The sequence below is a fragment of the Syngnathus scovelli genome, chromosome 17 (assembly GCF_024217435.2).
Source record: "Syngnathus scovelli strain Florida chromosome 17, RoL_Ssco_1.2, whole genome shotgun sequence".
NCBI classification, from domain to species: Eukaryota; Metazoa; Chordata; class Actinopteri; order Syngnathiformes; family Syngnathidae; genus Syngnathus; species Syngnathus scovelli.
Window position 1 is genome coordinate 5,732,039 of NC_090863.1, and position 25,689 is coordinate 5,757,727.

Consider the following 25,689-nt stretch of genomic DNA (forward strand, 5'->3'; position numbering starts at 1 on the left):
CTGCATCACACTGAACACTATGCACAATATTTCATCCCCACTAATATATATTTCATGTGCAATACATCTTCCACTCCAGTTAACAAGCAGACATAAAAAGCGTTTCATCGCCGTCCAACGTACATAACAAGAGGATTCAAAGAGCCAGCAGTACTTTAATACTACTCCACATTACCTTCAATTTGTATCCCCGGAACATTTTTTTGGGTTGCATGAATTCCTCCTTCTCCCTAGGGTGTATTTAATTCTTTGACAACATACAAACTCCTGCGTGTAATCTGAGCTGCGATCTGTTCAAACATGACGCACATAAACACTTCCCTATAGGCCCCAGATGAAAGCGTGTGACTAACTCCTTGAAACTAATAAGGAGCATCTGAGGGAGCCTGTTTGTGTGTGTGTGTGTGTGTGTGTGTGTGTGTGTGTGTGTGTGTGTGTGTGTGTGTGTGTGTGTGTGTGTGTGTGTGTGTGTGTGTGTGTGTGTGTGTGTGTGTGTGTGTGTGTGTGTGTGCGTGACACAATTTATTCACCTGAGCAAATAAACGGTGAGTGTGTGGCGTGGTGATGGTTCAGAAAAAAGAAGGCTTTGACTGAGATACAGTATACTGGCAGGGAAGGAGTGGGGGAAAAAAAAGTTTTTTTGCAGAGGTCAGAGGAAGGGCAAAAAATGCGAGTTTGGTGAGGTGAATGTGACGATTTCAAGCTACATTGCCACAAAGTATACATTCTGTTTGAGACAGCCGTGTCCTGTAAAAAAAAGGTCTTATTTTACACCAGCCTCAGCATTAGTCAGGGATTGCTGCAGACTCAATGGCGGAGAACCATGAGAAATGTGTATTTATTTGTACAGAAATAGCAGAAAAGCATGTGAATGTGGCAGACAATGCATGAAAGAAAATGCCATCGGACAAGTTTTCAGCAACCAAAAGTGGATGTCTAGAGACGAGAAAAAAAATCTTTTAGTGTCACAAGACACACTGGTCACAACATTAGGTACACTTATTCTTTCTATTCATGTTTTAGGAAACTGACTCGCACGTTCCTTATCCTCCTAACTTGACCCATAAAAGGTTATATAGTGGGACAAGGGTGATTGCAAATTTAGTTTCAGTAGAAGATTGACCATCTTTTATATATTTTTAATAAAATAATTTTAACAATTCATTATTTTACAATGTAATTTAATTTTAACATTCTGCGGATGTTCGTACATGAAAAAAAAATCTTAAAATGATCTATTAATTCTAATATCTAATCATTTTACTGAAACTAGAACAGGAGAAGGCTGGAGAATGAGGTTGCAAAGTGAAAACCAATATTTAAAATAAAAGAAATACTAAATTACTTAAGGCCAGAAGAAAGCCTTTTTTTGTTTGTTTGTTTTTCCACAACAGAACAAGTGGTGCTGAAATTTACCAAAACTATTAAGATCCATTTGTTAGGGCTTTTATAAAAATTGCAAGAAAAAAAGGAAATCTGAAAAACCACCACTCCCGTTTGAGACATCAGTTTAATGCGTGTTTACAGTTACACTCTACAAAAAACAAATCATGCTGAATTGTGTGTGAGAGTAATCTATTGAACGTCAACAATCCAAACATTCTGACATTTCAACAAGAAACCCTGCAAGTGTGCGTACTAAGTGTCATCCACTTATGAGGCAACAACAGGTAGATAGTGTGTTCCTTTCACTTACACATTGAGCCTTCACAGAAGGCGGATCCAAGCATCTGATCAAGTGGCACCGGCGTGGCTTTGCAGCTCATGCATACAGTACAATTACAAAAAAAAAAAAAAAAGATACAAAAAAAAATACTAGTTTTGTGCAGTGATACAGAGTGAAGCAATCAGCTGATAAGACATTTTGTTGATGCATTATAAAATAGAAACAGAGCGGTGGAACCTACATAAGTTTTGATTATACTTGAATAAATATTGTTATAAAGTGCGCACTACATGACAGCAACAACATACAGTAGGCCACATGGATGTTATATTGTTCGGATTTGTCGACCAAAAAATACACAAAGAAGATGGGGGGGGGGGCAGTGTGACCTTTCAGAAAGCTCTTAGTGAAGACAATAATAGGCAGAATAACGTGCAGACTACATTCAAATCAATGTTGTAACACCAAGTGAGGCTCACTTTGGTTTTTGCATGTTTAATGCAGCTAGATAAGTTCACTCAGGTGTGTCCGAATAGCCATCAACATGCAAAAAAATAATAATAATCCAATGCATTTTTTTTCAATATATCACTGGTGTTCGCTGAAACGTGCCATAATTTGGTAGAATTTTCTCACAAATTTGTACTATTGCTCAGTTGGGTTATTTTTGACAAATATTTGAGAAATCTACTGTAGGAATTCGCTAGCACTTTTTGACAATGAAATGACCAAATGTGCCGTTTTAAGGGTCTTTTGAAAAATTTTGATTTGGGACAAGGCTATTCCGCCTGATGCCAGTGATTTATTAGGAAAAAATGTTTTCAGGGTCGTACAGTGAAATGGCTTTTAAATGCTAAGCAAAGTAATTTTTTTTTTTTTTTTTTTTTTTTGTATATTACAATGTCAATCATTTCGAAGTGGTGTTGTGTGAGGGGACTGGTAGCTTGGTCCGGAGTGGCCACAGCTTGGAGCCATCGTGGTACCCTGATAAGAGATTTCTATTTGTGATATTTATTTTTTTAATTCTCAAATGCTCATATATAATACTGTCCAGTAGCCGAACAAAAAAAAAAAGAAATTGTTTGCCTTCGTAAACTTGAGTGATGCTGCCCTCTAGTGGATAAAATCTTTTTTTTTTTTTTTTTTTTTTTTAAATAAGTGTAGCATGGCTTACCTCAACTGTCTGTTGGGGGCACACATGATGACCGGCGAGATCGGCACATAGTTTTCTGGGAGGAAAAAACAAAAGGGTCATTCTTCCATTTTTCCTTGTTTTTTTTTTATTACACATAAAGTTAGTCAGCAGCTTTGAAACTGCCTACCTTGGTATTAAGTTTATGATGAAGGGCAGAATCAGACAGCCAAGGGTGTCTCAGGGCCTCGGACGCTCCCATCCTCCAGCTGAAAAATGATAATTCCAAAAATCAATCCGTGCTTTAGCTAGCAAAAAGAAAATCCCACACAAGGCGATAGTGTACGTTTTATTGACGACGAGGAGCCTGGTGATAAACTCTTTGGCCTCTTCAGACGTGTCCACAAATTCTTGCTCTTCAAAATTCCACTGGCAGGCCAAAATGTTGTTGAGCGTCTCGTTGTCGTCGTCGCCCAGGAAAGGACAGAGGCCGCTCAGACTGACGGACGGATGGGGATGCATGTTTATTTTTATCATTACAGTATATATATCATTACATGTCAGCTGGATTTGTTGCCCTGTTGATATTGGACGGCAGCCAATCAGAGTGGCACATATAGACAAAGAAGCATTTAAAATCTCAGACAGAGAAAAGTAATGCAAGACATTTTTAGGAGTGGACAGTACTCACAGCATGTACGTGATGACGCCAAGGCTCCACATGTCCGTGTTAAACGACACAAAGTCGTAGTTGATGACTTCCGGGGCCAAGAACTCCGGCGTACCGAAATTGACTCGCAACTTCTCCCTGGGTTTGTATCTATTTCAGAATCATACGATTTGAAGTTAACCCAAAGGAGTCGGCAATACAGAGGTGAACACTTACGTCCTCGCGAGGCCAAAGTCGATGATCTTGATTTTATTGGTCACCCTGCTTACACACAAGATGTTTTCCGGCTGCACTTGAAAGAAAATTCCACCTTAGAGTTTGCTTGGTGTATAAAACAAGAAGAAATTTGGTGTGTGTGTGTACCTTCAAGTCCAAATGGAGGATGTACATCTTGTGCATATGCTGCAGGCCCTCACAGATCTGCCTGATGAACACCACGGCATCCAGCTCCATTAACGTGTAGTTTTCATCGATTATCCTGTCAAAGAGCTCGCCTCCGCCCACGCTGGCAAAACCGTGGCAAAAATTCATCAGTACAAACCAAAACTCATGATGGTCTCAAAACACTCCTGAAAATGAAAAGAGCCGTTCCAATACTTTTGGAGGGGGTATATTTGCATGCAATGTCCCACTTGAGTTACAAAAAAGATTGTGGAGGATTAAATGTAATCGTCAGTGGAGAATGTGTAAGAGATAGGACGTACTATTCCAGCACGAGGATGATGTCATTCCTGGACTCGTACGCTGCGTAGAGTTGGATCAGGTTGGCGTGGTCCAGATTGTTCATGACCTGGATTTCGTTCTTTACCACTTCCTGGTAACGAATCGACACAGGATAAGACGCATGGAGCTGCAAGCGGGACGATCCGTCACGATGGTGATGCTGCTATACCTTTTCTTTCTGAGACCTGGCCTTGATGACCTTGGCGGCCAACGTCAGACCGGATGAGTTTTCAACACATTTGTGCACTTGGCCAAAACGACCCCTTTGGAGTAAGACAAGATGGACATTGGAAATTCAACACAGCGAGCAACACGCTGACGGCTTTCCCGCCCTGTTAATGAAAAGAAATGATCTCCGTGCAAACAAACAAGCCAAATGTGTTATTTCATTACAGTGGTGCCTCCGCTTTGAAGATGAGGATTAACACTTGGTGATTAGAAAGCAGCTGGCACCAAAGATACAGTTTCACATACCGCTCAGTCCGGCAATAAAAATAGACACCGAGACTCGAGTTATGAAGTAGACAAGGCGAGGGGGGCAGGTTATACAAGGCTTCACGGTGGGGAGGTGGAGTAAGGAACCCTTCCACTGACCCGTAAACATGCCATCCTCAATTGAATTCATGCTGGAGTTGAAGAGCATCTCTCACCCTCCCAGGACTTCCTGCCAGTTGATGGTGTAGAAGTTGCTGATCTGGTTGGGCTTGGCCGACACGATGCGGTGATTAAACGGCGCTGCCGGGGGAGGACCGGTGTCTAAAGTGGGGCAAAGACCAACGTCACATTGTCACTGACAGACTCAAGGATCGCCGGGTAGAATTTTATTCGGTAGCTGACTGCCTTTCAGTTGAAAATGAAAAACTATTTTTCAGACTATAAGGCACATCTGATTTTAAGGCGCAGTCTCGATGGACTGCTTTGGAAATTTCCATGCACTGGGATGTAAGGCGGATCTTGAAGAGACACAAAACCAGTTCCGAGTGAAACTTTATTCAACTTCAATTGGACATCCATACATAAGTGGTAATTTTGAAGTGCACCTTATAGTCAGAAAAATACACTTTGTCTGAATGGACCTTGCATTCCATCCATTTTTGAAAAGCTTCAGTTGTGATCCAAAAAGTGCTGACTAACCAATCAAGTATTTGGGTTGATCCTCAGGCTCATTTTCGTCCTCAGGCTCGGCTTTGTTTTCATCCCTCTCTGGCTCCAATGTTTCTTTCAGAGCAAACTGGGACTCAAGCCCAGCCTGGTTCTGCTCCTGCGGCTTCTGCTTGTCCTCATTCTTGTCCTCCTTTTCATCCTCCACCTTGTCAACTTCCAGGACCTCGGTGTATTCCTCCACCACAACAAGTTCTTCGGTCTCAAAGGAGGAGCCGCCGACGCTGAGCTCCATCTTGGCGTCCAGGAAGGTGTCTTCACATTCGTCACTGATGGAACAACGTAAATGCTCGGACACGTCGTAGGACTGAAGGACTTCGACTGACTTGTTTTAAAAATTGAATGTATCAATATGGTTGTTTAAAAATTGTATTGACAATTTAATTTAACTTTTAATTCTATTAGTGCTGCAATACTTGTCATCGTGCATTTATAAAATAGATTTTAAAAATGGCTATTCTCTATTTTAGTAGTTTGTTATTTCATATTTATTATTACAGCAAAGCCACATTCATCACAAGGGAAATGTTTCAGATACACCACCAATGGGTGAAGATCTACTTCTAAAATAAATAATAAACATAAAATAATAAAAATAAATAAAATATATATATATTTTTTAATTTAAATACTGAAATAGTAATGGTTTTCTACATTACTGCAGCAGTATTTAAAATATAGCCAACAATGGGGATAGAAGAAATCATTTGGGTTCCTGCTCTGACATAAGAATAGAGAGAAAAATGATGTCCTTCAAAATGATGATCATTACGAACGATTAAAGTTGAATTAGATTGCATTGTGGAAATTGACAAGGCAAACTACCTTGAATTTGTTTGTTCGTTGTTGTCCGATTCAGAATTTTGTGAATCTTCTACAGTAAGTTCCTCAACCACTTCCAGCTCTTCCACCACCTCGTCCACCACTTCTTCCACCACTTCTCCCTTCAGTGCTTCCTCCTCCTCTAGCTCTTCGACGACCTCCTCCACTATCTCCTCCACTTCAACCACCTCCTCGGTAACTTCCACATCTTCACTCCTGTCGGGGTCTGCGGCAGGAACGTCAGCTTCCAGATTCCAAAACATGGCACTAAACTGCTGAGCTGACTTCTCTGCATTCTCCTTGTTGAGTTTCAGAATGTCTTTTTGAAGCTGCACTTGCTTCTGCAACGAGGTGTCTAAAAAAAAATGAATTGAGAAGCAAACAGACATCATAGATTGACATTTTCCTCCTCGTATTTGAAGTTTATGCGTCAGTACGAGCAACTCTTGGGTATCTACCTTCAGTGTCTGGAGGTTTCATCGTCTTTGGAGCTTCGAGGCTCAAACAAGGCTTTTCTGCGCCATCTTTATTCTGGTCCTTCAACTGTGAAGTACAAGTCATTGAAAATCTCTAAAATGTGCATTCCATTTGAAGAAATGCACAAAATTGCATTTGTGACAAAGGGTACGCTGCAAAAAAAAATTAGGAACCAGAAAAGTGCAGATAAATAATAAAGAGCACAGCTCTTGATGACCTACAAAGGTTCCATAATTGCGAGGGGCGGGGAAATGCTTTGGTCCATCGTGCTCTGATGTGTCAGATGACAGTGAGACCTCTTCATTCTCTTTTAGGGCTGTGTTAGAGGTAGTTTTCTAGTGAAAAGACAAGATGGCAGTGCTTAGTAGGGTTACGACAAAAAATGAAAAATAAATAAACATCCATCCATTTGTTTGGACTATGAGACCGAATACATCACAACTAGTATGACACTACGTAAATATGCCCCCTAGTGGTCAGGGATGACGTCAAAGCAGTCTGACTGGATATTTGTCCGGCAGTCTTTGGTGCAGTATAAATGTAGCGTCGGGGTAAGGTATCTATCGTGACCCTGGCTGACCCGGGCAACAGGAAGGTAGTACTCATCTAACTTTGAGGGCCCCAGGAACCTTTGGACTGATGCCAGCAGCTCGTAACTTATCTGACTGGAACGTTTTTGTTTCAGGAACTACAGAACGTTCCTGAGAAGAACGCTGAGTTCCTGGAACTTAAGGCTGCCTACTCAGTATTTCTGGCATTGGCGTTATTTTACTGTATGTTGGTGGAAAATAGACAATTTAGCACTAAGAAATATTTCACTCCTTCAGCAATCATGACAACAGGTAGATGTGATGACGCAACAATGGAAACACACGGACCACATCGGTAACACAAAAATAAGCAACAACACTCTGTTTGCAGGATGCACTTATCCGTGCGCTGAATGGCGCAACAGCATGCCTTTGATTATTCATGGCAGATGGATCGACGGACCCACGGCAGCAGGCCAGCGAGTTGAGAGCTTATCGCGTGTTGCACTCAGCCACAGAATGCAACCCCGAGTGGAAAATATTACAAGTGACGGTAGGCCCCCATCCAACTCACTAAACACTAGATGCTCAGGTTAACATGGAAAAAAACTGTCTTGAAACCACCACGGGTCGAAGGGGGGGGCGGGGGGGTAGGTAAACAGCACACAAGGGATATTTCCAGTGCCTTGTCTCCTCAGTGACAGCGACACTTGCTGCGGATCAAATCACCCATTGGGAGAGGCAGGAGTAACAGAAATTACTGGACAGAAATTTCGGAATGTCACACCTCCAGTGGTGGACAAGGACAGAGTTTAAGGTGTGACGACAAGAGAAATTCACTGAAACGTGAGTCACACAGCAGACGGTAGCTGTGCGGTTCTGTTGCTTCTCACCTTGGATTTATTGTGCCATTAATTGTGTTGCTATTATTATTTGTTGCACATTCTCAAGTAGGTGACACACTAATCTTTGTGTCTTGGTTACATAAGTCACAATAGACACGCATATTGGACGGTGCCACTCTGCCCCAAAAAAAAAACTTGGCAACGTTTCTTCAATTGACAATTGGCAGCAACAGAGGAATACAATCAAAGGTAACTTAATTCTGTTTTTCCAGCATTTGTTAGGAGCTCAAAGGATTTCAAGTCCTTTCAGAGCACAACCGGTGTGCCCCAGATCCAAAAGCATTTCACCCTTTGCCTCGAAGGTATTTCCCGTGCCACACTTGGCGTCACAGCGGCTCGTCTCACACACTTCCCGCACATGCATACGACCCCTGCAAGTGTACAAGCCACATAACGACAAAGCGTGTTTCCGCTATGATCCATTTTATGGCTTTTTCCAAGATAAGACATCAGCACAAAGATGTCAGAAATCATGGCTGGCTATCAAGAAATTGATAATTTCTCACCTTGTCTGGCTTTTTAATATTGTCAGATGATTTCCTCTTTGAGATTTTGTTAGCCTTGCTGTCAGCCGGACCTTTGAACATGAGTTCCATAAGCCTGGAGCTCTTGATCGTTTCGCCGATGAAGCTGATCACCTGCTGCATGCTGAGGACCAGTTTCTCCATCCCCTCCAGCTTCTGCGTCTGAATCTCAGACCGCTGGTTGACCACCGACATGATGGTGCTCATTTCCTGGTATATCTTCTTGACGTCCTGTCCCTGCGACTGATTGACTTCCACACTTGAGACGAGGCTCTTGACATTCTCCGTCTCTTCCTTCTCAGTCGCACCGGACTTGGCATCTAGCCGAATAAGGACCTTCTCTTGAAGGTTGATGAGCTTGTCCATCTTTCCACTCAAAGATTCAATCCCATTTTGGATGAGATCAAAACTGCTGTTGTCGCCCATCCTCTGACCAAAAACCGTAGTCTTCATGGAGGAACTCATGGCTCTCGCGGTGAGACAAAAATCACGTCAAGACACCAACTCGAAACGATAGCAGAAGCGGGAACGTCCGTGAAACAGACGGAAAGATTTTTGTAGCAATTGGAGCCAGCTCTACCCTTCAGTGCTTTCGTCAGTTGTGCAAATCTATCGATTAACACGCCGGACAAAAGGATTGAAAATATGTTAGAAGCAATTTCAACAGCAAAAGATCGGTGAAGCTAAAAATGATGGGCAATAGTTCTCTCGTAGCAATATTCCTCGTGCCTGCTCCTGTCCGCACTATTGGGATTGCAGTGATCCCGCGGACCTAAATGTAAATGGTTAGACTGCGTCAGCACGGGTCAAGTGTTAGGGGAGGGGGCTTGGCACTGTTCGGGCTATGAGACATTTGAGAGCCTTTAAGTGCTAAGCCCACCAGCATCACTCGACTGCCTGGTGTCAAAATGCTCACTGTACACACTACTTGAGTGGCACAGAAGGATGATGAAGCTTGTTTTGCTAATGAAAGGGCGAAGACATCATGTGAGAGATTAGATAGCCATGTTTAGAACCACGCAAACCTTACATTCACTTTTATTAAGTTGTGTGGCACTTTATAAATTTGCTAAAAATGAAATAAGATGACTTATCAAGCTAGTTAGTGTAACATTATGCTAGCTTGTTTGTTACAGCAACTTAAGATAGTTAACATGTAAGTTAGCTTGATGGTAATACTGTACTAGCAACTTAACTCACTTGACAGTTACTTTGTTAGTAATTAGTTAGCCATTTAGCGCATGTTAGCAAGTTAACATGTTTGGTAGTCACTTGTGTTATTTTACTTGTTGAGTCTTTAAGTCAAGTAGGTCAAGTGGGGAAAAAAAAAACCCCGAGGCTCAAAGTGGTATAGTCACAGACATAGTACATAACTTTGGTTTTACAGTTTCCTTCTGTCTCATGTTTACAAGGATGCGAGTTGTCAGATTTATTGCCTTCAAGTTAATGTCGCTTGACTAAATAGCGTAAATATGTTCCATACATAAAAAAGACATGTAATCCAGACACTATCGAGGGAATGTAAAAAGGGGCCTGCGATTCCATCCATCTTTAGGGGACATACAGTAAGATGACTGGTCTGCCCACTGAAAAAAGAGACGGCCGACACGGATGATTTATTGGGAGCCAGCTCGCTGACAAACACGTCCACTGATAACCACCAGGAAAGAGCTAATTTTAACTGCGCATACGCAATATGAACATAATCCACATTCCCTCTCAAACACAATGCATGTATGCGTGTTTCCTCACAGGGCCGACGTCATCAAGGAAAACCTTGCCTACAAGCTGTAGGCCAGTCAAATATAATCGTAAATCCTAAATCTTCGATGCATCTTGGCGGCAACGCAGCCCGCTCCAGGCGCCGCGATGACACTTGACAATGTCGGAGGCGCGAAATGCAAACCGAGCCAGAGTGACCCCGGCCAAATTTGCCACACTGTAGCGATTAAAGCCAAGACGTGAGCTCATGAGCGCACCACGAACGGGTGCTTGGCAGACCGAGCCGAGAAGCTCAAGTCAGTATTTAAGCGTGACACTTGACTCTTATTAAATTCATGACAAAAGTATGTTCGTTTCCAAAGCGCCACATCCTCCTCAGTGCGTTTTTTCACTGCCTGGTTGCACCTGCATATGTATGATGACAGTAAAAGGAAAGAACAAGGTCTTCTGACGTGACGGAAACAGGGCGGAGAGAAAGCAGGCATCCATCACGCCGGCGGGGACGGTTACGTTGCCAACCGATGACAGATGGCGTAGGTCGTTTGCCGCATGTCGTGTCAATTGCGTGGAATACAAAGTTCATGACAAATAATGATTCAACTCTAAAATCAACTCTACTTGCAAAATGGTACACGTCATTTGGTTGGTGTTGTGTTGTGAGATTTTTTTTGCCCAGCAATCGACGTAAACTCATCCGAGGCGCTGTTGAGAGTTTGGACAAATATATAGTGCGTATCACTCACTCATTACAGAGAAAGCAATGCCAAAGAAAGTAACAGTATCGTGATCGTGTCTTCTCAGCATTCGCGAGCACCTTCCATGCCAAACAGAGTCTGTACGTGGACGTACACACAACCTGAATGCATCGTGTGGCACCTGTTTAACTATTCAATGTTTTAATGTCACTGCAAAATTCCTGTTATGTTTGGACACGCTGTCCACTGAATAAAAGGAATACTGGACTACTGGATGCTTCTGTGCATGTCACCACCAAGATGTAACTGGCAAAAGCATTGACATTTTCTGGTCAATGTAAAGAAATAAATATACAAATAAATTTCCACTTAGTGTAGAGAAGGTCGTTTTAGGGCTTATTGTTTTCACAACATTTCAAAATGGACATAAAATGTGCTTTCTTTTTTTTTTATCATAATGCATTTTATGTAATATACTAAAAGGTGGCTGAATATAACTTAAATACTGAAATGTATTCTATTATATATTAAAATAATACAATAATATTTTTTAGTGGGCGGCACAATGGTAGACTGGTCAACATTGTCTTTACAGCTTTTTTTTTTTTGCCTATGACGTTATAAGGTAAGATATTTTGGGGTTTTATCCCATCATCCACAGTTTATATTTGATTTAGCTAACGGTACAAATTTCTAGTTGAGGATTTAGACTGCTTTACTTGGTTAACCTGTTTTGGCATTTGTTTTGTTTTTTTACCTTTGTTGTCAACATCAGCCTGTACTATGAAATACAGTCATCGTAACCGATGTTTTTTGCGCTTGTTTTGTAACTTGCATGGAAATCTCCTTTTTTGGTTCTAAGTGAGTGACCTGCCTGACACCGCTGCTATCAGGCTACTTGGCAAGCGCTCAATGTGATCAGTTAAAAATGGAGTGTGGCCTGTTGGTCAAAGAACAAAATGTCCCAAGAGACGTAGGGCCACTGAGCTGCGTGGCTATCGTCCAGTCAGCCTCGCTGCGGTGGCTGCGCCTGCCAACGCTGGCTCTACTTTACTTCGGAAACTTGTGCACTTAAGTGCGTATGCGGCAGCCGTGAAATTTAATTCCCCCATGCTAAATGCCCCCGCCCCTTGTTCTCTTTCCCTTTCAGAACCTTGTATTTATTTACCTCAGAAACCCGGAATGGCCAATTACATTGCAACAAAGAAACAAACTGAATTCCCGCAAATGATTTGCTCCGGAAATGGCAAGTGTTGGCAACCACAATGTGGTTACTTATCAGATAAGCTAACAGTTAGCCTAGATTCTTCTAGTTCTACTAAAGTAGTAATATTTCTCCTTTGTACACTGAGAGTCTAGTTCTAGTAGTAATTGTCGTTAAAAATAATAATAATAATAATAATAAATTTTATTCATAAGGCGCCTTTCAAGGCACTCAAGGTCGGCGTAGACATAAAATAGCATAAATAATGACCGGAGTTAAGGAAGTATGTTGAAGCGATATGTGTTGACTTTGATCTTTGTATATACGCAATTTGATATTTTAAATTATTTTTTTAAAATATTAAAATAAATTAGAATGTTTTTATTTTAACATAATTTTATTCTAACATCTGAAATGTGTCATTAAAATAAATTAGAATATGTTTTTATTTGAACATAATTTTATTCTAACATCTGAAATGTCCATGTAATAAAACGTACAAAAAAAAAGACATGAAAATGAACGATTAATATTGACTGCTTAACATTTCTTCTTATCAGTGAATCAATTATTTGTGTGTAGGGAAGAAAGTTTCTCTCTTTCAGATATGATAAATAATTCTGTTGCTTTTGAGCATTCCTATTAAGGATGAGGCTTGGGCCTGCACTTATTTTTCCGCCATGTATCCACACACGTGAAGATGCTACATGAGACATTTAAGGTCAATGACAGAATGCGGGGGGCCGCGTGGGAAGAGCTTAGTCACATAGAGATGCATCTGCTGTGGTAAATGTCACTGTATATCTCCCTAAATGTCAAAGGAGTAATGGAAATAAGAGAGGGCAAGAGAACGGCAGCTCGTCTTTGAGGTGGCGCACTCTAACGGCATAAACCGGAACTACCAAATGAGTGTTTAATGCACTGTTTAAAAGGATGCACATATTTCAGGCTTTTTTAGAATCTAAAACAACCTGTTTATATTGATCTATGTAAAGGAAACATTTAACTGGAAACATTAGATGCTACAAAGCAGCAGCAATGTGACTCACTAGATGGCAGTAACACATGTTGTAAATTCGAGCCCTGCACTGTACAATCACTGCACACGCTGCACTTGCTCGTAAACACCAGTGGCCGAGTTAGCTCACGTTTAATTCTTCCAGCTGCCGTGTACAGTATAAGGAGGGAAGTTACACACAAGCTCCCCATACAGCAGGCTGGAAGGAGCGGCCACCATTTCAATGAACCCACCTTTTACCCAAGTTGAAGTGTCAGCTACCTAAATAGCCCTAAATATGTTTTTGCAATAAATATTTATTATTGAATACCTTTTATTCAGCTAAAACAGCCCAGAGGCATTTTTTGGGGTCTATAGTAACAAAATAAAAAAATTTTAAAAAATGTTGGTCATGTTTACGTGTCAATACTTTGTTAGTTTGTTAACATCACAAAATATACTTATACACTTGTGGCCATTATGATTCCAGTCTGTTTTGGCAGTTTGGCTATTTAGGCAGTAAAATTAAATTGAAAATCTACAACAACAAAAATCATTTTTGAGTGGCAAAATTTACACTCAGTCAAATTAATTCACCACAATGCAGTATTTATATACTTGCAAGACTCCTCAGGAAATAAAAGTGTTGGGGAAATGATAAAATACGTTACACATGAACACGTTTGATTTACCAAAGAAACAAAATAATATAATAATAATACATTATATTTGTAACGCACTTTACATTCGGAGGAATCTCAAAGTGCTAAAGATGGTGATGAGGAGCTCACTATTTTTTATCTATTGGCTGATATCTCTGTAACATAACAATTCTTTGTGTTTACTGCAGTACCTGTGTGTCGTGCGTGGATGCGCTTTGACTCCTCCTGAAGCTGTGTAAATCCCAAAGCCTGTAGCCAATGTAGACTGCAAGCACACACATGCTGCTGACCAACCAAGTGCTTGCAAAGTCCTCTATCGCTTCAACTAGCCCCCTCATTGTCTTTCCTCCTCCTCTTTAGCACTTTGCTGCAATCTACTCAAACCCCGTTGCGCGTTGGCTGAGGAAGGACAGTTTCAAGTGACGGGTTTGAAGGGATGACAGCAAGGTGTTGTGCATGGGACACCCAAATATTAAAAAGCCGTCGTTAATTCAGTTCTGCCCCTTCGGCTCCTATCAGCACTTAGAGCCCAGTGACGGTCAGTTTGTCCCTGTGACTAAAGAGTGACAGGTGTCATCGTGAAGCGCATGACAGCCATGACGCGCATGTGTAATCCTGCGTAATCTCTCCACCTCTGCACGAGAAAGTAGAGCTTTATTAAAACCAGCACACTTTTTAAAAAAAACACACATTTAAATTAAACTTTAACAAAGCACCGATATTGAGAATCGAGGAAGGTACGCAAGTCCCCTGTCAGCCATAGACGTCTATTAGACGTCTGGTCTTGTATAGACCAAATTTAGACGTCTAAAATTGGTTTCGGTATAGACCTAAAATAGACCTCTAAATTAAAAACATCGAATATGATCATATTTCGAAATTCTCAACCAGTTGTAAATTGTATAAAGAATATACAGAAGTTGTTTGGATTTGTGTTTAATGTGGTCGCACGCAACACGCGCACACACTGGGCATTTGGTGTGAAATAAAAAACCTGAAGTGTCTCGCGTCTTTATTAACAAAAAAGTAAATAAAAAACGAAAGGTGGATTGTGTGCATTACGTTTCTTTTTTTTCAATATACAAGAACACTTTTCATACATGCAGTTGTCATATTTTTTCTTTTTTTTCGTATTGGGCAGTTATAATCAATATGCACTGCACTATAATATTGTTGCATTGTTACAACTTGGCTTTTTAGCAAACATTGCTGGTACTCCTGAAGTTGAATTTATTTTTCGAATATAAGATGTACGGAATGCATATGTACCTCTAGTTTCAACTTCATCTCCCAGAAGGATCGCATCGTTTTCACCTTTTCTAGGTCGGGGAAGAAGACTGGCGCGCTCATGCTTCTGCTGTCAGCACACAGGAGCTCACTTCATCTTGGCCATTCTTCACTTGGCCTGGCTCGTTTTGTTGGTGCACTTCGTCTGGGATTTTTCTTCTGAGCAGAAACACAAATTGAATTGATGCACCAATGTAACGACTCTTGAGAAAATCCTATAATCCCCTCAAATTTATGCCATTATTTGTTTTAGTAGAACCATTGCTGCATCCATTGTTAATATAAAATGGGTTGTCTTGCAATTTTCTTTGTGTACGTATAAGTTAACTTGTAAGTTACGTATCAGTGTGATGTGCATTTTCTTCCCAAGAGTTAGCGGTGAAACTGGAACGTCCCATTACCCCTGAACATAAAACCGGAAGCGTTGAACACAAAGGTAGGAATGAACGTGACAAAAATATTTTTTGATCTCATACAGTTAATGCTACAGTTTATAAATATTATACAGAAGATGACAGTAGTTTTAATTTTGTTTTAAAATTAATTCCAATTTTAAAGTGTTTCCTTGGTCACGTGACAAGGGTTCAAAGTTCAGCAGGATGCAAGATGGCGACGTCTTCTGTATCGGTGCAGTGCCCTGTTTGTTTGAAAGACTTCACCTCCGATGCTATTAATGGTCACCTCGATGTTTGTCTACTGAAGGGTGATGCCGAAGGTGGACCACCGATGAAAAAGTTTCGTTCCGAAGCTGCGCCAAAACTTGCGGGTGCAGACCACACGGCGCTTTCCCCTGCTTCCTCTGGAGTATTCTCCATGTTCCACGGCAACAAGTCGAAAAGCTCACATCAAAATGACACAGACGCGTCATTACCCAACAAACAAGCTAGTGGCAGTGGCGCGGTCAACAAGGCAGTCAAGCGTAGCTTTCCGACCGAGCTCCAAGCCGAACACAAACATTCAGGGGCGCAAACTAAGAGCGACGGACGAACCTTGAACGCAACACCTAATTTGGATCTACGGACACTATTAGCCTCAAATAAACCACTGGCAGAGATTTTGAGGCCGAACTCGATGGAGGAGTACTTTGGTCAGAGCAAAGTTGTCGGGGAACAAACCCTCCTGCGGTCCCTGTTGGACTGCCAGGAAATACCCTCTCTCATCCTCTGGGGACCACCAGGATGTGGCAAGGTGCTGTGGTGACGTCATCATCCTTATCAATCTTGCATATCAGGTGGCAAAAAGACTCAGTCATGTATTTTTTACGTTGCACTCCCTCTGTGTTAGACCACTCTGGCTCACATCATTGCCAGCAACAGCAAAAAGAAGGGCACGGCTCGTTTCGTGCCACTCTCCGCCACCAGCGCATCCACCGCCGACGTGCGAGAAGTCATCAAGCAAGCGCAAAATGAGCTGCGGCTGTTCAAACGCAAGACCATCCTGTTTATTGACGAAATCCACCGCTTCAATAAATCACAACAGGTCGGCTATATCTGTGTCAATCTCACGCCGTCAATCTTGCCAGGCCCCACCTCTTAATAAGTAATTTCAATAAAAGCACTCTTTTTGTGTACATTTATATTAATTCAACAAATATCTATTTACCATCCATTACCTTCATTTGAAATGAAGCCAGTACTTACTGGAAAAACAGATGTTACATCCTCACTGACATATGTCCCATCGTTTTCTTCTGTAATTCAGGACACGTTCCTCCCTCACGTCGAGTGCGGAACAGTCACTCTGATTGGGGCCACCACCGAGAATCCGTCCTTCCAGGTGAATGCTGCTCTACTGAGCCGCTGCAGAGTACTCGTCCTCGAGAAGCTCTCGGTAGAGGCAATGAGCTCGATCCTGGAGCGGGCGGTGGCGGCGCTCGGGATCACCGTGCTGGAACGGGATCAAACCAATCCCCAATGGCCGGACCACCAAGCAGACCCAAACGAGTGAGTACTGCGCTCCTGAGTGGACAACGCGCCACAAATCAAAATTGTTTGGCTGAGCCGGCCCGTTTAGATCTTTGATGGGGAGGAGGGCGGCAGGAGCCAGTGCAATCCTCTGGGCCTGGGTCCCGAATGATGTGTCGACAGATCAGATTTGCGCACGATCTACAGCCCGCGAGGCCTTTGATGGGTTCTGGCTCCTCGCGGAATGCAATGTTGCATGTCAGGCAGATTTGTTGACAGTATTGTTTGCCAGGCGTGGAAAGAACGCAGCAAATCACACATGTCCACATTAAAAGCTTGGACTTACACCAGACTGAGGTGGTCCCGGGCATCTCGCCAAACCTTACAGAAACCTAAAATGGCTACCGGATCACTTAATGGTGGCTGGTTGTCACAATAAAATGTTGTAGTTACAATTTGACTTGTAGCCCTTAATATTTATATCTCAAATCATCCTTCTCAGTTGAAATGAATTGAAATGCTAATAATCCATTCCAGGACCACAAAAAAACTAACACCAGCCAAAAATATTTGATACATTTTAAATGATTACAGTATATTTTCTAACCCTTCTGAGATTGTTGACACGTGACTTTTGAGTCGCTATAAACAGTGGCGCCCTCTGGTGGGGCAGGGTTGTTCTTGTGAGCTGAGGAGGATGCAAAATCGTTTGTTTGGAAATCTGAGGTCTGTTTTTTTGTAGGGACTTGCACAATCATAACTAACTTTGTAAAAGGAAAGCCTGTTGAATATGATCTATTTGTTCTCAGGCCAAAAATTTACATTGAGCAAAAGGCCCTGGACACAATCACCTACCTGTGTGATGGCGACGCTCGGACGGGGCTGAACAGTCTGCAGCTGGCCGTTCAGGCTCAGGTCAGCTTGACCCAGCCTGGACTGACAGGACCAGATGGTTCCGCCCAGGAAATTCTTGTGAAGGAAGAACACATTAAGGAAGGTCTCCAGAGGTCTCATATTCTCTACGACAAAGCTGGTAAGCTACTCCTCATGATCACTTACCAAAGCAAATTGTTCCTACACAAAAACTTGTGTCACAACGTGATTGTGGTAGCTAAATTTGGCGGTGGGATAAATAATCTTGAATTTCATTCTCCCAGCCTTAGAATATTGTCTACATTTTAAATAATAGTTTACAAAGTCAATTTGAATATGTTCCCTTTGAAGCTCCAGCCTCAAGTCGTGACCATTCGTGGAGAACTCGTTTTCCCTGTGGCCTCCCCAGTTGTTGGGTTGCATAACGTTCAGCTGTCCTGAAACACGGAGATTTACTGCTCCCAATTTTATGAGGTGTTGAAATGCACTCAGCCCACTTGATGAATGACTCATATTAGAACGCTGTAAGTTTGTATGTTGTCGATGGTAAATAAAAACTCCAGTCGTGCGATGCTGTTTGATTTAGCAGTCAGTGGAACAATCAGAAGGCATCATAATCGTCGTGATGTAACTTTCTGTTTGTATGACTCCAAAGGCGAAGAGCATTTCAACTGCATCTCGGCATTGCACAAGTCCATGAGAGGCTCCCACGACAACGCCGCCCTCTACTGGCTGGGCCGCATGCTGGAAGGAGGCGAGGATCCACTCTACGTGGCTCGCAGGCTGGTCCGCTTTGCCAGTGAGGACGTGGGTACGGCAGACAGAGATTCTACGATCGAGTTCAATCAAACTGTTCTTTTCAGGCTCCTCACTCGGTGTTCCTGGCACTCTTAGGTCTCGCTGATCCCTTGGCTCTGCCTCAGGCCGTGTCCACTTACCAGGCCTGTCACTTCATCGGGATGCCCGAATGTGAGGTATGTCAGTGGCCTGAACAATTAGTCAAAAAGTTCAAGCAGTTCGTGGGAATAGTAATTGTAATTGGTAGTATTGAGGGGGGGGGGGGGAATAATAATAAATAAATAATATATAGTTTATATCTTGATTCCAGGTGATCCTGGCTCAGTGCGTGGTCTACCTCTCCCGAGCGGCCAAATCGGTGGACGTGTACAAGGCCTACAACAACGTGAAGGCCTGTTTGCGGAACCACAAAGGGCCCCTGCCTCCCGTTCCGCTGCACTTGCGCAATGCACCCACCCGTCTCATGAAGCAGTTGGGCTACGCCAAGGGCTATAAGTACAATCCGGCCTTCAGCACTCCGGTGGAGCAGCACTACCTGCCTGAGGAGTTGCGCGACATTGACTTCTTTACCTGGACGCCATTGCAAGGATGATTAGCAAAGTCACTTGTCCACTCTTCAGCTTATGTTTGCTCTCCTGAAAATAAAATAAGACTGAGCATTGCGTCCTTGAACTTTTTGAAACTTTCCATGTTCTGCATGTCATCTGATTATTATGACATTAAAAGAGGTTAATTTTTGAACAGTGATATATAGTGGGTTTTATTTATTTATTTTTTTATTGTTTTTATTCTTTAAATCATGTTCAAAATACATTTGACGGTATGCGATTAACAATCACACTGTTCTGATCAGACAAATAAAAGCCCTTTTATATTATCTTGCAAGTTTTTCTCTAAAAAGATTTTTATCAAGCCAGAAACCTTCAATTCTGGGCCATTGTCTGCAAAGACATTAAAGAAAAAGATTATATTTATAGAAAGATTGTAAACAAAAGGTTTTGTGACCTGTGCCATCCAAGTGACGTTTAGTCCTCGGGGCCGCGTTCCAACATGTTTTCCAAGTTACCCTCGTTAAGTGCACCTGCGTGAAAAGTTTTAGCCACTTTCACGTTCAAAAGGAGCTAAAACTTTTCACGCACCTGCACTTAACGAGGGAATCACACGGACACTCCATTAGGTACACTGCCATTTTCAAGTGTACTTAATCACAGGCCACTTTATTAGGGAAATATCATGGTCAAAGGTCAGGTGTCAAGCTCTAGTTCTCAGGGCCGCATTCCAACATGTTTTCCAACATGCCCTCGTTAAGCGCACCTGCGTGAAAAGTTTTAGCCACTTTCACGTTCAAAAGGAGCTAAAACTTTTCACGCACCTGCACTTAACGAGGGAATCACACGGACACTCCATTAGGTACACTGCCATTTTCAAGCGTACTTAATAACAGGCCACTTTATTAGGGAAATATGGTCAAAGGTCAGGTGTCAAGCTCTAGTCCTCAGGGCCGCATTTCAACATGCTTTCCAACATGCCCTCGTTACGCGCACCTGCGTGAAAAGTTTTAGCCACTTTCACGTTCAAAAGGAGCTAAAACTTTTCACGCACCTGCACTTAACGAGGGAATCACACGGACACTCCATTAGGTACACTGCCATTTTCAAGTGTACTTAATCACAGGCCACTTTATTAGGGAAATATCATGGTCAAAGGTCAGGTGTCAAGCTCTAGTTCTCAGGGCCGCATTCCAACATGTTTTCCAACATGCCCTCGTTAAGCGCACCTGCGTGAAAAGTTTTAGCCACTTTCACGTTCAAAAGGAGCTAAAACTTTTCACGCACCTGCACTTAACGAGGAAATCACACGGACACTCCATTAGGTACACTGCCATTTTCAAGTGTACTTAATCACAGGCCACTTTATTAGGGAAATATCATGGTCAAAGGTCAGGTGTCAAGCTCTAGTTCTCAGGGCCGCATTCCAACATGTTTTCCAACATGCCCTCGTTAAGCGCACCTGCGTGAAAAGTTTTAGCCACTTTCACGTTCAAAAGGAGCTAAAACTTTTCACGCAGGTGCACTTAACGAGGGAATCACACGGACACTCCATTAGGTACACCGCCATTTTCAAGTGTACCTAATAACAGGCCACTTTATTAGGGAAATATCATGGTCAAAGGTCAGCTGTCTGTCAAGCTCTAGGCCTCGGGGCCGCGTTCCAACATGTTTTCCAAGTGACCCTCGTTAAGTGCAGGTGCGTGAAAAGTTTTAGCCACTTTCACGTTCAAAAGGAGCTAAAACTTTTCACGCACCTGCACTTAACGAGGACATCACACGGACACTCCATTAGGTACACTGCCATTTTCAAGTGTACCTAATAACAGGCCACTTTATTAGGGAAGTAGCATGGTCAAAGGTCACAGGTGTCAAGCTCTAGTCCTCGGGGCCGCGTTCCAACATGTTTTCCAAGTGACCCTCGTTAAGCGCACCTGCGTGAAAAGTTTTAGCCACTTTCACGTTCAAAAGGAGCTAAAACTTTTCACGCACCTGCACTTAACGAGGCACGGACACTCCATTAGGTACACCGCCATTTTCAAGTGTACCTCAAAACAGGCCACTTTATTTATAGATTGGCTGGTTGATCTGTGACGTCACACGGACACTCCATTAGGTACACCACCGTTTTCAGGAGTACCTAATAACTTTATGCATTTTTTATACATGTCAAGAATGTGTATTTGACTACTTGCTCTTTATTTTGGGGGACGCCAACACATATTACACAATGTAAAACACATTTATTGTCACACAAAGCAGTTAACCAAATGTCAGATTTTTCTTTTAATGCCCAAAAAATAAAAACAAGGAATAAAACACCAGACAAGTTTGAACAGGTTTTAATGTTTATTAAAATAATAATAATAATAATAAAAGTAAATTTCAAACCAGCAGTCTAATGTGAAATTGCAGTAGATATACTGGATAACAATATTTAGGCGTATATATGCATACACGTCATTTTAAGAGTTATAAAATAAAGATTACCCAAAGAGAAGCATAATCTCCCCGTTGTTGCATAACGGCGCATCCCTTCATGCAATAAAGTTAGCCGTTAGCTTAGAGCAAACGTGCATAAAAGAAGTGGTGTTTCAGTGAGTGGTTCTTTTTCTTGGCAATTCGTAAATCGACATTCTGGCTTATATAGTTCACGCCAGGAGGGAGATGCAACACGTTCACTGACTGATCCGTTGATGCACGGGAAGGAAGGCAGTTCAACCATTGGCTCGTTCGCGAACGGGAAAGTCTGGATTTGCTCCCTCACTGATCCGTTCTCGCGATGAACTGGAAATGCAAATCACTCACTCACTCACTCACTCACTCACTCACTCACTCACTCACTCACTCACTCACTCACTCACTCACTCACTCACTCACTCACTCACTCACAGATCGGTTCAGTTCGTGAACCGGAAGTTACGTCATTTTCTTCTTCGTTTTGTTTTATAGCGAGGTGGCACCAGCTTCCATGCACATTACCGACACCTACTGGTTGAAGTCATATGAACTGAAAAAAAAATGCATCACTTTAGTAAGTTATTCGTTCACTCTCGTTCACTGAAAAGATTCGTTCTTTTGAACACTTCTCACGTGTTGTTCTTCCATTCAGGATGAATGATCATTTCCTCCACCCAAATGGACTGCTCAGGTCCCTCGTCCGAGCCCAGATCGTATGTGTATGTGTGGAACCTAAAGCGGCCAAAGACGCACTCGTGCGTTACGTGACATGCAGTGGATGGACAAATTCCAGACACCCTGAAATGCCAGGTTACTTCACATTTGATTTTAAATCACACTAATGTTGGGGGAAAACTTTAATCCATCTTGGTCTCATTTTCTTGACATAAAAACCTGTCATTTGAAGAGGGGTGTGTAGACTTTTTCTATCCACTGTACTGTCCAAACAGGCAGCTCACGTGATGCAGTGTGCAGCGGTCAAATCCCAATTTCCTCCACATGTCGGGGTAGAAGGACTCCAGGGAAAACTGCCACGGTCAGCTGTATGGCCGAGCTTCGACACCGTTCACCACCCGCTGGGCGATGTCGGGCGGGTAGCTTTTAAAACTCACCATCTGTCACAAACAGAAGGACAAGTGCAAGTTCTGTGTCTTTATAGATTCCACCAAAAATAAACCTTATCAAGCAGTGCTATTTATAGCGTGGATGTCAGTGATGTGCGGTGAGGTTCAAATTTGTCCGGTGTTACATGTCAAGTTGCTCCTACGTTATCTTGCTCTCCGTCTCGAGTTACGACTGTTATTGTACGGCAAGTTGCGCAGTTTTGTGTTTTGCGACTGCAGGTTCGTCACAGCGACTTGGAACTTCCCTGATTCCAAAACTGTTCAAATTCTCAATTAAAAACGCTGAACGAAACGTCTCGTTTGCATTTCCGACTGGCTGCAAAAAATAGTACACACTTAAAAAAAAAAAATTATTAACGAGGTTTGAACCCGTGACGCCAAGAATAAAGCTTATAGGGCAGAGCCTTAACCGCTGAGCTATAGGGTTAGAGCTAGTGGTTGGGCAATGGATAGGGTTAGACCAGTTGTTCTTAACCTGGGTTCGGTGAGTCGGCTTCAGGGGTTACACTCCTCACGTCTGCATGTGCGTTATAGTATGGTCGTCGTTATGTTTCTTTATCATCTTTAATGTCTGCGGGCGCAAAGCATTAAATGTCGGTAATGACGCTGTAGGGCGACGTTGTAAATGTATATCTTTTGTGCAGTTTTGACCTTTTTGTTAACACGCATATTACATTTGAGGTCATTATTTATTACTGAATACTATCAATAATTTGAGATTGAAAATGACAATCAAATTGTCTAAAATGGTCTGGAGCCACTTTTTCTTTCTTTTTATAAGCACTTATATGTGTTTAAAAAAAAAAAAAAAAAAAAACACTCCATGCGCACTCTTCTCTGTTACAACTTGCTTCCCTTATAGCATCCAAACATCGGATGACAGCTGATGCTGAGCTCCCATCAGGCAATGCTAACATTAGCCCCTCCAAGATAACATGCGGGGTAATTTAGTGTTGTTGGCTATATTTAAAGTTATCTGATGGGATTGAGGAGTGTCTCAATAGCTCAGCGGTTAAGGCTCCGCCAAATAGATTTTATTCTTGGTGTCACGGGTTCAGACCTCGTTGATGACTTTTTTTTTTTGTGTTTGCTATTTTTTGCAGCCAGTCGGAAATGCAAACGAGACGTTTCGTTCAGCGTTATTATTGAGAATTTGAACAGTTTTGGAATCAGGGAAGTTCCTCGTCGCTGTGACGAACCTGCAGTCGCAAAACACAAAATTGCGCAACTCGCCTTACAATAACAGTCGTAACTCGAGACGGGGAGCAAGATAACATGGGCGCAACTTGACATGTAACCGTGTTGCAAAAAAAGGTTGGGGAACGTTGCTCTAGTGTGGCTTATTCCTTATTTAATTTGACCTATTTTACATAAAATCTCACATCTGCAGTTTTCATACATAAAAACACTCAATAAAGCACATGGAATCAAAAACTTGTTTTTTTTATCGGGCTTACCACTCCGTTTGAAAAGACATGCTCCGAAGTCCCGTTGTCCGAATCAAACCTTTTAACTCCGGAGTTGCTCTTCCTTTACTGATGACCTCCTGCTTGGACCGAAAATCTATAGTTGAGAATCGTTTGGATATGTAATCCTTCATTGTAAAACGAAATGTAAAAACGGAAAAAAGAAAGAAAAACGAATGTAAAACGAGATAAATGGACGACCTGCTCCTCAGGTGCTCACTGTAAATTTGAATTGGAGATCTCTTATTCTACAGGTAGGCGCATGAAGCATCCCGTATCACTAGCACCCCCTGCTGGAGAACCTTTTTGTTGTAGCCTCCGTAAGGTCTCTTTTCAAAGCCGTTTTGTATTTTGTATTACAGTGGTTAAATTAGATTAAATTAAATTAGAATATCATCAAAAAGTTGATGTTCCATTCAAAAAGTGAAACTTGTACATTTTATTCATACATTGTACACAGACTGATGCATTTCAAATGTTCATTTATTTTAATTTTTTTTTTCATTTAATTCTATGCCAACTACGGACTGTATTTTATTGTTGTCATGATTGTGATAGTTCGGGAGCCAAGTCCTGAATCGAATCCAGAAACGCGCATCTGTCAGGCAGACGCGCATTAAACACTTAACTGTTATATACTAATGTCCACTAGGTGACGTTGATACCTTTTTGAAGATGCCTTCAAGGGCTGTTGAGCACCTCACGACTGAAGCGATAGAGCGGGGCGGGGGGATCACTCAAACTGATCAATATTAATAAAAATAAAGTAGTACTACTTTGAGAAGTGCGTACACGAATGGAATAAAGTTAAATTAAATACAATATCCCAGAAGAGTCATTGTGATTTTTGTATCTATTCTAGTTTACTCTATACACAAATGATTGCTACAAGACACGTGACCCGACTGCTAATTATAAGATTAATTAAACAGAACGTGTCCCGTATTTATGTCTGTCTTACTTTGATTTGGTGACCCCTGCTGGCCTAATTCTGCAAAGGTTACTCCTCAAAAATCATTTTTCTGTTGCATTTAGGAACATGCTGTGACGCGCTCTGTGTTTTGATAGTTGATTTTTAGATTTGACAGTAAACATCGCGTTAAAATAACAGGGACCATTTCAAGGGAATGCATTTGAAATGTTTTGGAAACAAAAAGCACATTTATGATTTAAAACCTGATGCAAACTGACATTGCGTTTTGACCGAAGCATTTTTACCAATTAAAATAACACGACTCCTTGTTTAATCTATTATGATTTTTAAAATCCATTACACCCAAAGAGGGAAAGGGAGGGGGTCTCATTAGCGTTTAAAGCTTCTGCCCCCCACCCGCCCCCT

General features: G+C 42.0%; 3 protein-coding genes across 22 annotated transcripts in view; 2 read left to right on the top strand and 1 right to left on the bottom strand.

Annotated features, from left to right (window-relative positions):
• The window catches only part of foxf2a (forkhead box F2a), a 155,914-nt gene extending 141,021 nt beyond the window's left edge, over positions 1–14,893 (top strand). For 7 of the 16 annotated variants that reach the window (XR_007487076.1, XR_007487078.1, XR_007487082.1 and 4 more), the window contains one exon: positions 5,516–5,816. The gene's annotated coding sequence lies outside the window, so the exon portion shown is untranslated. The other 9 variants (XR_011088432.1, XR_011088429.1, XR_011088434.1 and 6 more) reach the window with 9 other exon arrangements.
• mylk4a (myosin light chain kinase family, member 4a) lies at positions 1,492–16,947 on the bottom strand. Of its 4 annotated transcripts, XM_049746973.1 has the most exons (16): positions 16,818–16,947; positions 15,160–15,336; positions 6,873–6,986; positions 6,633–6,717; positions 6,178–6,529; positions 5,326–5,621; positions 4,842–4,947; positions 4,361–4,454; positions 4,173–4,282; positions 3,832–3,973; positions 3,685–3,755; positions 3,490–3,618; positions 3,145–3,297; positions 2,989–3,067; positions 2,841–2,895; positions 1,492–2,650 (listed from the first exon to the last, which is right to left on the bottom strand). In XM_049746973.1, the coding sequence occupies exons 2-15, from the start codon at positions 15,238–15,240 to the stop codon at positions 2,842–2,844; spliced, it is 1,866 nt and encodes a 621-aa protein (XP_049602930.1). In that variant the 5' UTR covers positions 15,241–15,336; positions 16,818–16,947; the 3' UTR covers positions 1,492–2,650; position 2,841. The 4 variants fall into 4 exon arrangements, with proteins under 4 accessions (XP_049602930.1, XP_049602929.1, XP_049602927.1 ...); XM_049746972.1 differs by lacking the exons at positions 15,160–15,336; positions 16,818–16,947 and adding an exon at positions 14,082–14,228; XM_049746970.2 differs by lacking the exons at positions 15,160–15,336; positions 16,818–16,947 and adding an exon at positions 8,593–9,075.
• On the top strand, positions 15,732–19,493 carry wrnip1 (WRN helicase interacting protein 1). 2 transcript variants are annotated; one of them, XM_049746984.2, is made up of 7 exons: positions 15,732–16,365; positions 16,462–16,656; positions 16,879–17,120; positions 17,891–18,114; positions 18,610–18,761; positions 18,849–18,928; positions 19,063–19,211. In XM_049746984.2, exons 1-7 carry the CDS (start codon positions 15,784–15,786, stop codon positions 19,064–19,066), a joined length of 1,479 nt encoding a protein of 492 aa, XP_049602941.1. In that variant the 5' UTR covers positions 15,732–15,783; the 3' UTR covers positions 19,067–19,211. The 2 variants fall into 2 exon arrangements, with proteins under 2 accessions (XP_049602941.1, XP_049602940.1); XM_049746983.2 differs by having other exon boundaries at positions 15,735–16,365; positions 18,610–18,765; positions 19,063–19,493.
• Positions 19,494–25,689: the final 6,196 nt, after the last annotated feature.

Coding starts and splice junctions, on each gene's coding strand:
- mylk4a (XM_049746970.2), bottom strand. CDS start 9,075: ATGAGTTCCTCCATGAAGACTACGGTTTTTGGTCAGAGGATGGGCGAC. Junction 4,948..5,325: donor TCAACCCAAATACTTGATTG/GTTAGTCAGCAC, acceptor GCCCCACTTTAG/ACACCGGTCCTCCCCCGGCA. Junction 3,756..3,831: donor TCCTCCATTTGGACTTGAAG/GTACACACACAC, acceptor TTTCAAGTGCAG/CCGGAAAACATCTTGTGTGT.
- wrnip1 (XM_049746983.2), top strand. CDS start 15,784: ATGGCGACGTCTTCTGTATCGGTGCAGTGCCCTGTTTGTTTGAAAGAC. Junction 16,366..16,461: donor GACCACCAGGATGTGGCAAG/GTGCTGTGGTGA, acceptor CCTCTGTGTTAG/ACCACTCTGGCTCACATCAT. Junction 16,657..16,878: donor GCTTCAATAAATCACAACAG/GTCGGCTATATC, acceptor TCTGTAATTCAG/GACACGTTCCTCCCTCACGT.